Source organism: Procambarus clarkii, chromosome 76 (assembly GCF_040958095.1).
Source record: "Procambarus clarkii isolate CNS0578487 chromosome 76, FALCON_Pclarkii_2.0, whole genome shotgun sequence".
In the NCBI taxonomy this organism is placed as follows: domain Eukaryota; kingdom Metazoa; phylum Arthropoda; class Malacostraca; order Decapoda; family Cambaridae; genus Procambarus; species Procambarus clarkii.
Window position 1 is genome coordinate 9,623,085 of NC_091225.1, and position 12,892 is coordinate 9,635,976.

The 12,892-nt window shown below is 47.9% G+C and overlaps 2 protein-coding genes across 3 annotated transcripts in view; both read left to right on the forward strand.

Moving 5' to 3' along the window:
- LOC123771433 (uncharacterized) overlaps positions 1-12,892 on the forward strand; it is a 910,720-nt gene that overhangs the window by 460,071 nt on the left and 437,757 nt on the right. For both annotated transcript variants that reach the window (XM_045763937.2, XM_045763939.2), the window contains exon 2: positions 2,854-3,580. The gene's annotated coding sequence lies outside the window, so the exon portion shown is untranslated. The remainder of the gene's footprint in view (positions 1-2,853; positions 3,581-12,892) is intronic.
- LOC138357147 (uncharacterized) lies at positions 8,379-12,664 on the forward strand. Its single transcript, XM_069313800.1, has 2 exons — positions 8,379-9,302; positions 12,635-12,664. Exons 1-2 carry the CDS (start codon positions 8,379-8,381, stop codon positions 12,662-12,664), a joined length of 954 nt encoding a protein of 317 aa, XP_069169901.1.

Consider the following 12,892-nt stretch of genomic DNA (forward strand, 5'->3'; position numbering starts at 1 on the left):
AGGGGTCAGGCTTCGGAAATTGAAGAACTTCTGTAACCTCATCCACGTACAATCCAGATACAGTCACAAAATCCTGGAAAGAAGGGAAATGCTTGTCAATCTTTTCTGCTTATCAATGAACATGAGAGCCTTTATGGAAGCGTGAGACTCAGATGTGTTATAGAAATGTTGGAAAGTTATCTTTGAGTAGTGTGGAAAATAGAGTGAAGTAAAGGAGCAGGTTGTAGACGAAAACTCCATTATAATAATAATGATTATGATAGAGAAATAGATCAGGAATCATTGCATTATAAAACCGGTGACTAGAAAAGCGGGATCAAATAGCTAGAGCTCAATCCTGCAGGCGCAAAATGGGTACAAATAGGTGAACACACACACACACACGTGTGCCCAAATGAGCCACAGAGATATTAGAAAGAACTTTTTTAGTGTCAGAGTGGTTGACAAATGAAATACATTAGGCAGTGATGTGGTGGAGTCAGACTCCATACACAGTTTCAAATGTAGATATGATAGCGCCCAGTAGGCTCAGGAACCTGAACACCAGTTCATTGACAGTTGAGAGGCGGGACCAAAGAGCTAGAGCTCAACCCCCGCAAGCACAAATAGGTGAGTACGTCTTCAAAACAATTCATGACCCCTACCAGTTAACTTTTCATTTAGAACTTTGCAAGAACTCATTAACCTGCTTGATGGGGTTCTGGGAGTTCTTCTACTCCCCAAGCCCGGCCCGAGGCCAGGCTTGACTTGTGAGAGTTTGGTCCACCAGGCTGTTGCTTGGAGCGGCCCGCAGGCCCACATACCCACCACAGCCCGGTTGGACCAGCACTCCTTGAAGAAAACAATCTAGTTTTCTCTTGAAGATGTTCACGGTTGTTCCCACAATATTTCATATGCTCGCTGGGAGGATGTTGAACAACCGTGGACCTCTGATGTTTATACAGTGTTCTCTGATTGCAGAAGTGCCTACGGCACCTCTTCACTGGTTCTATTCTGCATTTTTCTTCAATATCGTTCACTCCAGTATGTTGTTATTTTACTGTGTAGATTTGGGACTTGGCCCTCCAGTATTTTCCACGTATATATTATTTGATATCTCTTTCGTCCCTCTTTTTAGTGAGTACATTTGGAGAGCTTTGACACGATCCTAATAATTTAGGTGCTTTATCTCGTCTATGCGTGCCGTATATCTTCTTTGTATTATCTCAATTTCAGCAATCTCACCTGCTCTGAAGGGGGAAGTGAGTACTGAGCAGTACTCAAGACGGGACAACACAAGTGACTTGAAGAGTACAACCATTGTGATGGGATCCCTGGATTTGAAAGTTCTCATAATCCATCCTATCATTTTTCTGGCTAACGCAATGTTTGCTTGGTTATGCTCCCTAAACGTTAGGTCGTCAGACATCATTATTCCCAAATCCTATACATGCTGTTTTCCTACTATGGGCACATTTGATTGTGTTTTGTACCCTGTATTATATTTAAAGGTCCTAATTTTTACCTTATCTGAGTACCTGGAATTTATCACTTTTAAACATCATGTTACTGTCTGCTACCCAGTCGAAAACTTTATCTGCTTGTAGTTTGTCAATTTCTTCAACAGAAGTAATTTTCATGCTGATTTTTGTGTCATCTGCAAAGGATGATACGAAGCTGTGACTTGTATTTTAGTCTATATCTGATATTAGAATAAAGAAAAAGCAGTGTGCAAGGACTGTACCCTGAGATACAGAGCTTTTAACTACATTTGGACCCGATTTTATATGGTTGACTGTTACTCCTTGTATTCTGTTCGACAGAAAACCGCGTATCCAGCGTCCTGTTTTCCAGTTATTCCCATTGGCCTCATTTTGTGTGCTATCACTCCATGGTCACATTTATCGAATGCCTTTGCAAAGTCCGTGTATACCACATCTGCATTCTGTTTTTCTTCTAATGCCTCAGTGATGTTGTCGTAATGGTCAAGTAGCTGTGAGAGGCATGATCTTCCCGCTCTAAATCCATGTTGGCCTGGGTTGTGGTCATTAGTCTCCATGAAACTAGTGACCTGACTCCTGATCACTCTCTCAAATACTTTTATTATGTGGGACGTTAGTTCAACTGGTCTATAATTCTTTGCCAATGCTTTGCTCTCTCCCTTGTGTAGAGGGGCAATGTCTGCTGCTTTAAGCGCATATGGTATCTCCTCCGTGTCCAAGCTCTTCCTCCTCACTATACCGAGTGCCTGTGCTACTGGAACCTTGCATTTCTTTATAAAAAATATAATTCCTAGAGTCTGGCCCCAGGGCTGAATTTATGGGCATGATGTCAATTTCTATTTTCAAAATCTTGCACGCATGTGTTGATATCCGTTATATTTACAGGGGTTGGATATCACTCATAAAGAATTTGTCCGGATCTTCCACTTTCATGCTGTGTATCGGGGTGCTAAACATGTCCTCATACTGCTTTTTTAGGATTTCTCAAATTTCTTCGTCATCCTCAGTGTATAAACCTTCACTAGTACGAGTAGGTCCAATACTGACAGTGGTTTTTGCTTTTGATTTCGCATATATGAAGAAATATTTTAGTTTTTTCTTTATTTCTTGGATTGCTTTCTGTTCTAATTCCCTTTCTTCAATGATGATTGATCACGATGATGATTGGTGATGAACGTTCATGAACGCGGGTATAAATTTTGTTTTAAATATTTAATGGAAGCTAATGCTAAGGAAGTTGATAAATATGAGATAAACAGACACAGATCAAATTTATACATATATGTATTATTATATGTGACTTGCATTTAACTATAGTAAACATTTGCTCAACATTTTGCCTCATAAAGATATTTTGCTTCCTTTTCCTCAGGTTACATCCGGGAGCCTGATCTGGTCCCGCCCAAGGTGACCTGGTCCTGCCCAAGGTGACCTGGTCCTGCCCGAGGTGACCTGGTCCCGCCCGAGGTGACCAGCAGCGGCTCCTCGCCCCCAGGACACTGCCCTCTGGACCTGCTCGTTGCACAAGTAGCACGAGACGAGCCGTACCAGACTTTTAGACTTTATCAGAAAGGTCGAGGGAGAGGAGAGTGAGGTCGTCCTTGTAGCGGGCCCGTCCTCAGTGTTGAGGGCCTCGTAGAGCCAAGATGGCGGCCACCTAGAGCCCAGGACCCGCCCTGCGGCCACACCCTCGCCACACCATGTGAAGGTCGCCACACCCACGCCCCCTGTGGCTCCCTACTCCCCGGATACATACAATACACCTCCCACAATACACCTCTCACAAGCCACAATTGTTGAATGGTCTTACGTAAAGTCTTACGTGCTCTAAAAGTCTCAGATCTTCCAAGACTTTAGGAATCTTCCGCTTAGCAGCAGAGGGTTTGAAGAGCTCCGAGGGTTGCAAGGGCAAAGTTCCCAAGAGTCTGCTCTGGAGCGTGTTACTGCGGGCGACCTTGAGGAGCGAGGCCAGCAGAGAGAGCCCCAGCAGAGGGCAGAGCGAGGCCTGACGCCCGCCTTGCCACAACAGTCGCGCGCCGCCCCCGCCCCCGCCGCCAGCGCTACTCCTCCGCCACTCTTCAGCTCGCACGAAAAAAGAGGTTAGTCCAGTGATTGACTCTTCCATTGTTGGCGCCCATCAGAGTCCTTCTGGCCGGTTTCGTCCATTATACTCTTTATAGCCGATCAGAGGCTGGGTGGGTTTACCCATCAGAGTTTAGGCGAGTTTACCCACCAGAATCTGGGTGGTTTAACCGATCATAATTTAGGAGGCTTTACCCATTAGAGTCTGAGCGTGTTCGCCCATCTACACTATCATTTTCCCTGAGAATTCTGCAGGTGGTAATGTCTTCTCTAAATATTGCCTTTAGCGGTGTAAGGTTTAATCCTTGTAACCTTTCCTTGTAACTCATACCTTGTAGTTCTGGGACTAGTCTGGTGGCATACATTTGAAGTTACTCCTACTTCGTCTTTAGTTTGATTAGATATGGTCTTCGCGCTGGAATTGCATACTCCAGGATTAGTGTGTCAATATGCGGTAAACATGGTCCATTATCATAAATGTCAAAGATTTTCAAAGGGTAGTTTTGATGTGGGACAACAACGCTTATATCGCGGATGATATTCCTGCAAATAAAGTCTTCAAGACACGGTTCGGTGACATCATCATCAAGTCCATCTTTCACTACCTGGTTCTTAAAGGATTTCATCTCCCACGTGATACCTCCCACGTGATTCCTCCTACGTGATTTCTCCCACGTGTTACCTCCCACGTGATACCTCCCACGTGACTCCTCCCACGTGATTCCTCCCACGTGTTACCTCCCTCGTGATTCCTCCCACGTGTTACCTCCCACGTGTTACCTCCCACTTGATTCCTCCCACGTGTTACCTCCCACGTGTTACCTCCCACGTGTTACCTCCCACGTGATTCCTCCCTCGTGATTCCTCCCACGTGTTACCTCCCACGTGATTCCTCCCACGTGTTACCTCCCACGTGTTACCTCCCACGTGATTCCTCCCACGTGTTACCTCCCACGTGTTACCTCCCACGTGTTACCTCCCACGTGATTCCTCCCACGTGTTACCTCCCACGTGATTCCTCCCACGTGTTACCTCCCATGTGATTCCTCCCACGTGTTACCTCCCACGTGTTACCTCCCACGTGATTCCTCCCACGTGTTACCTCCCACGTGATTCCTCCCACGTGTTACCTCCCACGTGTTACCTCCCACTTGATTCCTCCCACGTGTTACCTCCCACGTGTTACCTCCCACGTGATTCCTCCCACGTGTTACCTCCCATGTGATTCCTCCCACGTGTTACCTCCCACGTGTTACCTCCCACGTGTTACCTCCCACGTGTTACCTCCCACGTGATTCCTCCCACGTGATTCCTCCCACGTGTTACCTCCCACGTGTTACCTCCCACGTGTTACCTCCCACGTGATTCCTCCCACGTGTTACCTCCCATGTGATTCCTCCCACGTGTTACCTCCCACGTGATTCCTCCCACGTGTTACCTCCCACGTGTTACCTCCCACTTGATTCCTCCCATGTGTTACCTCCCACGTGTTACCTCCCACGTGATTCCTCCCACGTGTTACCTCCCATGTGATTCCTCCCACGTGTTACCTCCCTCGTGATTCCTCCCACGTGATTCCTCCCACGTGTTACCTCCCACGTGTTACCTCCCTCGTGATTCCTCCCACGTGTTACCTCCCTCGTGTTACCTCCCACGTGATTCCTCCCACGTGTTACCTCCCATGTGATTCCTCCCACGTGTTACCTCCCACGTGATTCCTCCCACGTGTTACCTCCCACGTGTTACCTCCCACTTGATTCCTCCCACGTGTTACCTCCCACGTGTTACCTCCCACGTGTTACCTCCCACGTGATTCCTCCCACGTGTTACCTCCCATGTGATTCCTCCCACGTGTTACCTCCCACGTGTTACCTCCCACTTGATTCCTCCCACGTGTTACTTCCCTCGTGATTCCTCCCACGTGATTCCTCCCACGTGTTACCTCCCACGTGTTACCTCCCACGTGTTACCTCCCACGTGTTACCTCCCACGTGTTACCTCCCTCGTGATTCCTCCCACGTGTTACCTCCCACGTGTTACCTCCCACGTGTTACCTCCCACGTGTTACCTCCCTCGTGATTCCTCCCACGTGTTACCTCCCACGTGTTACCTCCCACGTGTTACCTCCCACGTGTTACCTCCCACGTGTTACCTCCCTCGTGTTACCTCCCACGTGTTACCTCCCTCGTGATTCCTCCCACGTGTTACCTCCCTCGTGATTCCTCCCACGTGTTACCTCCCACGTGTTACCTCCCACGTGTTACCTCCCACGTGTTACCTCCCACGTGTTACCTCCCTCGTGATTCCTCCCACGTGTTACCTCCCACGTGTTACCTCCCACGTGTTACCTCCCTCGTGATTCCTCCCACGTGTTACCTCCCACGTGTTACCTCCCACGTGTTACTCCCACGTGTTACCTCCCTCGTGATTCCTCCCGTCTAACACCTCCCACGTGATTCCTCCCACGTGTTACCTCCCACGTGTTACCTCCCACGTGTTACCTCCCACGTGTTACCTCCCTCGTGATTCCTCCCATCTAACACCTCCCACGTGATTCCTCCCACGTGTTACCTCCCACGTGTTACCTCCCACGTGTTACCTCCCACGTGTTACCTCCCTCGTGATTCCTCCCACGTGTTACCTCCCACGTGTTACCTCCCACGTGTTACCTCCCACGTGTTACCTCCCTCGTGATTCCTCCCATCTAACACCTCCCACGTGATTCCTCCCACGTGTTACCTCCCACGTGTTACCTCCCACGTGTTACCTCCCACGTGTTACCTCCCACGTGTTACCTCCCACGTGTTACCTCCCATCTAACACCTCCCACGTGATTCCTCCCACGTGTTACCTCCCACGTGTTACCTCCCACGTGTTACCTCCCACGTGTTACCTCCCACGTGTTACCTCCCACGTGTTACCTCCCATGTAATACCTGCGACGTGTCCGGCCGCCTCTTCCCTATTCCTACTGTCGTTACACTACACTTAGGTACCTAAATGTTAAGTTTAGGTGGTTCCTCTGGTTAATGTCCTTATGGCCAGGCTCTGGCCAGGCTCCCGGTTGGTGGGTATGGAAGAAAATGCAGAATAGAACCAGTGAAGAGCAGAGGTGCCATGGGCACAATCAGAGAACACTGTATAAACATCAGAGGTCCGCAGTTGTTCAACGTCCTCTCAGCGACTATAAGAAATATTGCCGGAACAACCGTGGACATCTTCAAGAGAAAACTAGAGAGTTTCCTCCAAGGAGTGCCGGACCAACCGGGCTGTGGTAAATATGTGGGCCTGAGGGCCGCTCCAAGCAACAGCCTGGTGGACCAAACTCTCACAAGTCAAGCCTTGGGGAGTAGAAGAACTCCCAGAACCCCATTAAGTTGTAATCAAAATACCATCAAGGTGGCCTGGTCAAGCAGGATGCTAGACATCGCTGCTCCCACTCTAGCGTATGATCAGGTATCCTCTGGAGGCATTTATCCAGAGAGAGGTCGAAGCGTGAAAGGTTGGTTAGTTATGCTCCTTGTGTTTAGAAGGAGAGTATTGAACAGTCTTGGTCCGTTAATGTTAATAACATTGTCTCTCAGCATACTTATTGCTTCTCTGCTCTTCAATGGGGGTATTCTGCACATCCTACCCTGTCTCCTGGTCTCATGTGGTGTTGTTTCTGTTGTGCAGATTTGGAACCAGTCCCCGCTAATATTTCCCACGTAAAATTAATATGCATCTCTCTAGTGAGTGGTAGGAGCGCCCTCTTTAAATCTGTGTTGTCCAGGGTTACGCACATGTTGTGATTGCATGTGTTTGAGATCTTACTTCTTAGCACTCTTGCAAAGATGTTTATGATGTGTTGTTGGAGTTGTTGGTTTTGAAGAATTAGCGTCTGCTTAATTACCTCATTCGTGGGGTGATGTGATCATCGCCGTTTAAAGTTTATCGTGGTTAATCGAAATATTGCTTCCATGTGATGTTCTAGGCCTATGAAATATTTTTTTAAATATCTTAAGATTTAAAATATCCCTCGGATTTGGGCCTGGGGAGGAGTGCATGAACATGCTGTCGTTGGCTATTGCAAATTCCAGGGGGATGACAATCGATATAAGTCGAAGTTGCTGTACAAAATGAACATTATTTCGCCAAATAAGAATGATGTTATCATATTTATAGATGTGTTGAGTATTTTACTCTGTGCTAATATCTGTGGTTCTCGTAGAGATGCCACAGTATTTACATGTGTCCAGTCTAGCATTTGACTGAGTAAATTTTGACTTTCCTTGTCATTTTTCTCCTCTTGATTGTGCTAAAAAGATCTATCTGTTAAATAGGATTCTTGCTGATTCCACATTGAATTTTTTTGAGTTTATTCAGTTGTACCGGCCTGGATCCTCTGATATGTAATGCTGGTCAATCTCTATCATAGCATTCTGTCTTATTTAATGAACCACTACACACTTCTCGATGTAATAATTTTCAATGTTATAGCTGCCACAGTGTTGGATATTATTGAATATTTTGGGTGATATTTGCACGTTACATTAGTTTTTCTCGATGACTTTTATATACATCCACTCCATGCAAACATATCAGCAGGTATCACCTTTGTGTTCTGTTTGTGTATTTGTGTGTACCTGTTCTACGCTCTGTGTTGGCTCACAGCCGGTAATCATGGGTAAGACTTTGGTCACTTGTCTTGTGGTTCGGACTTCTGCACTTATGTTGGACTTCCAGTACCATCTGGAGCCGTGTCCGGGCAATGCCCCTTCCTATCCTCTACCAGTGTACTTTCGTGAAGGAAGGAGGAGCCATAAACACAGCCACAATGAAGGAAGGAGGAGCCATAAACACAGCCACAATGAAGGAAGGAGGAGCCATAAACACAGCCACAATGAAGGAAGGAGGAGCCATAAACACAGCCACAATGAAGGAAGGAGGAGCCATAAACACAGCCACAATGAAGGAAGAAGGAGCCATAAACACAGCCACAATGAAGGAAGAAGGAGCCATAAACACAGTCACAATGAAGGAAGGAGGAGCCATAAACACAGCCACAAGGAAGGAAGAAGGAGCCATAAACACAGTCACAATGAAGGAAGGAGGAGCCATAAACACAGCCACAATGAAGGAAGAAGGAGCCATAAACACAGTCACAATGAAGGAAGGAGGAGCCATAAACACAGCCACAATGAAGGAAGGAGGAGCCATAAACACAGCCACAATGAAGGAAGAAGGAGCCATAAACACAGCCACAATGAAGGAAGAAGGAGCCATAAACACAGTCACAATGAAGGAAGGAGGAGCTATAAACACAGCCACAAGGAAGGAAGAAGGAGCCATAAACACAGCCACAATGAAGGAAGAAGGAGTCATAAACACAGCCACAATGAAGGAAGAAGGAGCCATAAACACAGCCACAATGAAGGAAGGAGGAGCCATAAACACAGCCACAATGAAGGAAGGAGGAGCCACCAACACAGCCACAATGAAGGAAGAAGGAGCCATAAGCACAGCCACAATGAAGGAAGAAGGAGCCATAAACACAGCCACAATGAAGGAAGAAGGAGCCATAAACACAGCCACAATGAAGGAAGAAGGAGCCATAAACACAGCCACAGTGAAGGAAGGAGGAGCCATAAACACAGCCACAATGAAGGAAGGAGGAGCCATAAACACAGCCACAGTGAAGGAAGGAGCAGCCACCAACACAGCCACAGTGAAGGAAGGAGCAGCCACCAACACAGCCACAGTGAAGGAAGGAGCAGCCACCAACACAGCCACAGTGAAGGAAGGAGCAGCCACCAACACAGCCACAGTGAAGGAAGGAGCAGCCACCAACACAGCCACAGTGAAGGAAGGAGCAGCCACCAACAGCCACAGTGAAGGAAGGAGCAGCCACCAACACAGCCACAGTGAAGGAAGGAGCAGCCACCAACACAGCCACAGTGAAGGAAGGAGCAGCCACCAACAGCCACAGTGAAGGAAGGAGCAGCCACCAACACAGCCACAGTGAAGGAAGGAGCAGCCACCAACACAGCCACAGTGAAGGAAGGAGGAGCCACCAACACAGCCACAGTGAAGGAAGGAGCAGCCACCAACACAGCCACAGTGAAGGAAGGAGCAGCCACCAACACAGCCACAGTGAAGGAAGGAGCAGCCACCAACACAGCCACAGTGAAGGAAGGAGCAGCCACCAACACAGCCACAGTGAAGGAAGGAGCAGCCACCAACACAGCCACAGTGAAGGAAGGAGGAGCCACCAACACAGCCACAGTGAAGGAAGGAGCAGCCACCAACACAGCCACAGTGAAGGAAGGAGCAGCCACCAACACAGCCACAGTGAAGGAAGGAGCAGCCACCAACACAGCCACAGTGAAGGAAGGAGCAGCCACCAACACAGCCACAGTGAAGGAAGGAGCAGCCACCAACACAGCCACAGTGAAGGAAGGAGGAACCACCAACACAGCCACAGTGAAGGAAGGAGGAACCACCAACACAGCCACAGTGAAGGAAGGATGAGCCACCAACACAGCCACAGTGAAGGAAGGAGCAGCCACCAACACAGCCACAGTGAAGGAAGGAGGAACCACCAACACAGCCACAGTGAAGGAAGGATGAGCCACCAACACAGCCACAGTGAAGGAAGGAGCAGCCACCAACACAGCCACAGTGAAGGAAGGAGGAGCCACCAACACAGCCACAGTGAAGGAAGGATGAGCCACCAACACAGCCACAGTGAAGGAAGGAGCAGCCACCAACACAGCCACAGTGAAGGAAGGAGCAGCCACCAACACAGCCACAGTGAAGGAAGGAGCAGCCACCAACACAGCCACAGTGAAGGAAGGAGCAGCCACCAACACAGCCACAGTGAAGGAAGGAGCAGCCACCAACACAGCCACAGTGAAGGAAGGAGGAGCCACCAACACAGCCACAGTGAAGGAAGGAGGAACCACCAACACAGCCACAGTGAAGGAAGGAGGAACCACCAACACAGCCACAGTGAAGGAAGGAGGAGCCACCAACACAGCCACAGTGAAGGAAGGATGAGCCACCAACAGCCACAGTGAAGGAAGGAGGAACCACCAACACAGCCACAGTGAAGGAAGGAGGAACCACCAACACAGCCACAGTGAAGGAAGGAGCAGCCACCAACACAGCCACAGTGAAGGAAGGAGGAGCCACCAACACAGCCACAGTGAAGGAAGGAGCAGCCACCAACACAGCCACAGTGAAGGAAGGAGGAGCCACCAACACAGCCACAGTGAAGGAAGGAGGAACCACCAACAGCCACAGGGAAGGAAGGAGGAACCATAACCACACACAAACGGGCTAATATCAGACGTCCATGACTCCTGAACTCCTCCAACTAATACAACAATCATGTGGGAACAAAGGTTGGCGTTTTTAAGAGGAAATTAGACAGGTTTCCGTAGTAAGTTCTCGAATCAGCTGACGTGTGATGAGTAAGTGGGCCTGCGGGCGGGTTACCTTGCGTTCATTCCGGGGGTCAAGGTCCCCGCGGCCCGGTCTCTGACTACGCCGCGTTGATGGTCTGTCAACCAGGCTGTTGGACGAGTCTGCTCGCAGCCTGACGTATGAGTCACAGCCTGGTTGATCAGGTATCCTTTGGAGGTGCTTATCAAGTTCTCTCTTGAACACTGTGAGGGGTCGGCCAGTTATGCCCCTTATGTGTAGTGGAAGCGTGTTGAACAGTCTCGGGCCTCTGATGTTGATAGTTCTCTCTCAGAGTACCTGTTGCACCGCTACTTTTCAATGGGGGTATTCTGCACATCCTGCCATGCCTTCTGGTCTCATGTGATGTTATTTCTGTGTGCAGGTTTGGGACCAGCCCCTCTGCTATTTTCCACGTGTAAATTATTATGCATCTCTCCCGCCTGCGCTCAAGAGAATACAGATTTAGGCCTATTAGTCGGTCCCAATAGTTTAGATGTTTTACTGAGTGGATTCTAGCAGTAAAGGATCTCTGCACACTCTCCAGGTCAGCAATTTCTCCAGCTATGAAAGGGGCTGTCATTGTGCAGCAGTATTCCACTCTTGAGAGCGTGTGTTTTGTGATCTTACTTCTTGGCACTCCTTCAAAGATTTTTATGATGTGTGATGTTAGTGCTATCGACCTGTAAGTTTTTGCCTCTGTCTTATTTCCTCATTTATGGAGTGGTGCTCTCTCTGCTGTTTTTAGTATGTCAGGGATAACGCCAGTATCTAGGCTCTGTCTCCCCCCAAAAATATTAAGGACCTGCGATAGAATTTTTTTCACAATTCCTGATGAATATGGAGTTCCAGGAATCAGGGCCTGGTGCAGAGTGCATAGGCATACTGTTTATGTTTGTGGCTTGTGACATCTGATATATGATTTGATGGTGTCACATTCATGAAGAATTCGTTTGGGTTATCAGTCTTCAGTGTGTGTTTAGTGGCTCGCTGAAAACGGAATCGTACTGTTGCTTCAGTATTTCGCTCATTTCTTTGTTTTCATCAGTGAAAGTTCCATCTCCCTTGTACAGGGACCGGGTACTGGGTCAGATTTTGTTCTAGATGTTGCATAGGAGAAAAAATATTTCGGATTTCTCTCTATTTTACTGATGGCCTTTTGCTCTCTTTGCCTCTCCTGGGTTTTATATGATTTTTGTAGCTTGAGTTCAATCGTTTCTATTTCTCTGCCTAACCTTCGCCGTTCTTGCGATAGGGTGCGACTCTCGAGTTGTTCCGCGATTCGTTCTCTTCGCCTATAGAGGGAACGACGTTCCCGTTCCACTCTGCATCTCTAATTCTTTTTTCTTAGAGGTATGCGGTGTGAGGATATTTCTAGTGCCACCGAGTTTTTTTTTCCAGACACTGGTTTAGGTTTGTATTTTTTAGCTGTTCTTCCCAGCTTATATCTGTGAGGTCTTGGTTTATTTGCTACCAGTTAATGTGTGTATTATTGAAATTAAATGTGCTGACTTCTCCTCCCCCGGGGCGCGGGACTGGTTGTGCAGGTCTACTCCCCATGCTTGTCAGAACTTCAGTTAAGTTGAGATCTGAGTAACAGGTATTTGTAATCATTATATTCCCAAACAGTTCATCATTAATTGTGAAAATAAGGTCTAGTGTGTTATCTTTTCTAGTTGGTTCTACTATTTGCTGGTTTAGAGCAAATCTCTCGCACATCCGTAGCAGGTCATTCTCATATCAGATATAGACTCAAAAACAAGTCACAGCTTCGTGTCATCCTTCGCAGATGACACAAAAATCAACATAAAAATTACCTCTGCTGAAGACATTGAAAAACTATAAGCAGATATTAATAAAGTTTTCGACTGGGCAGCAGAAAATAAC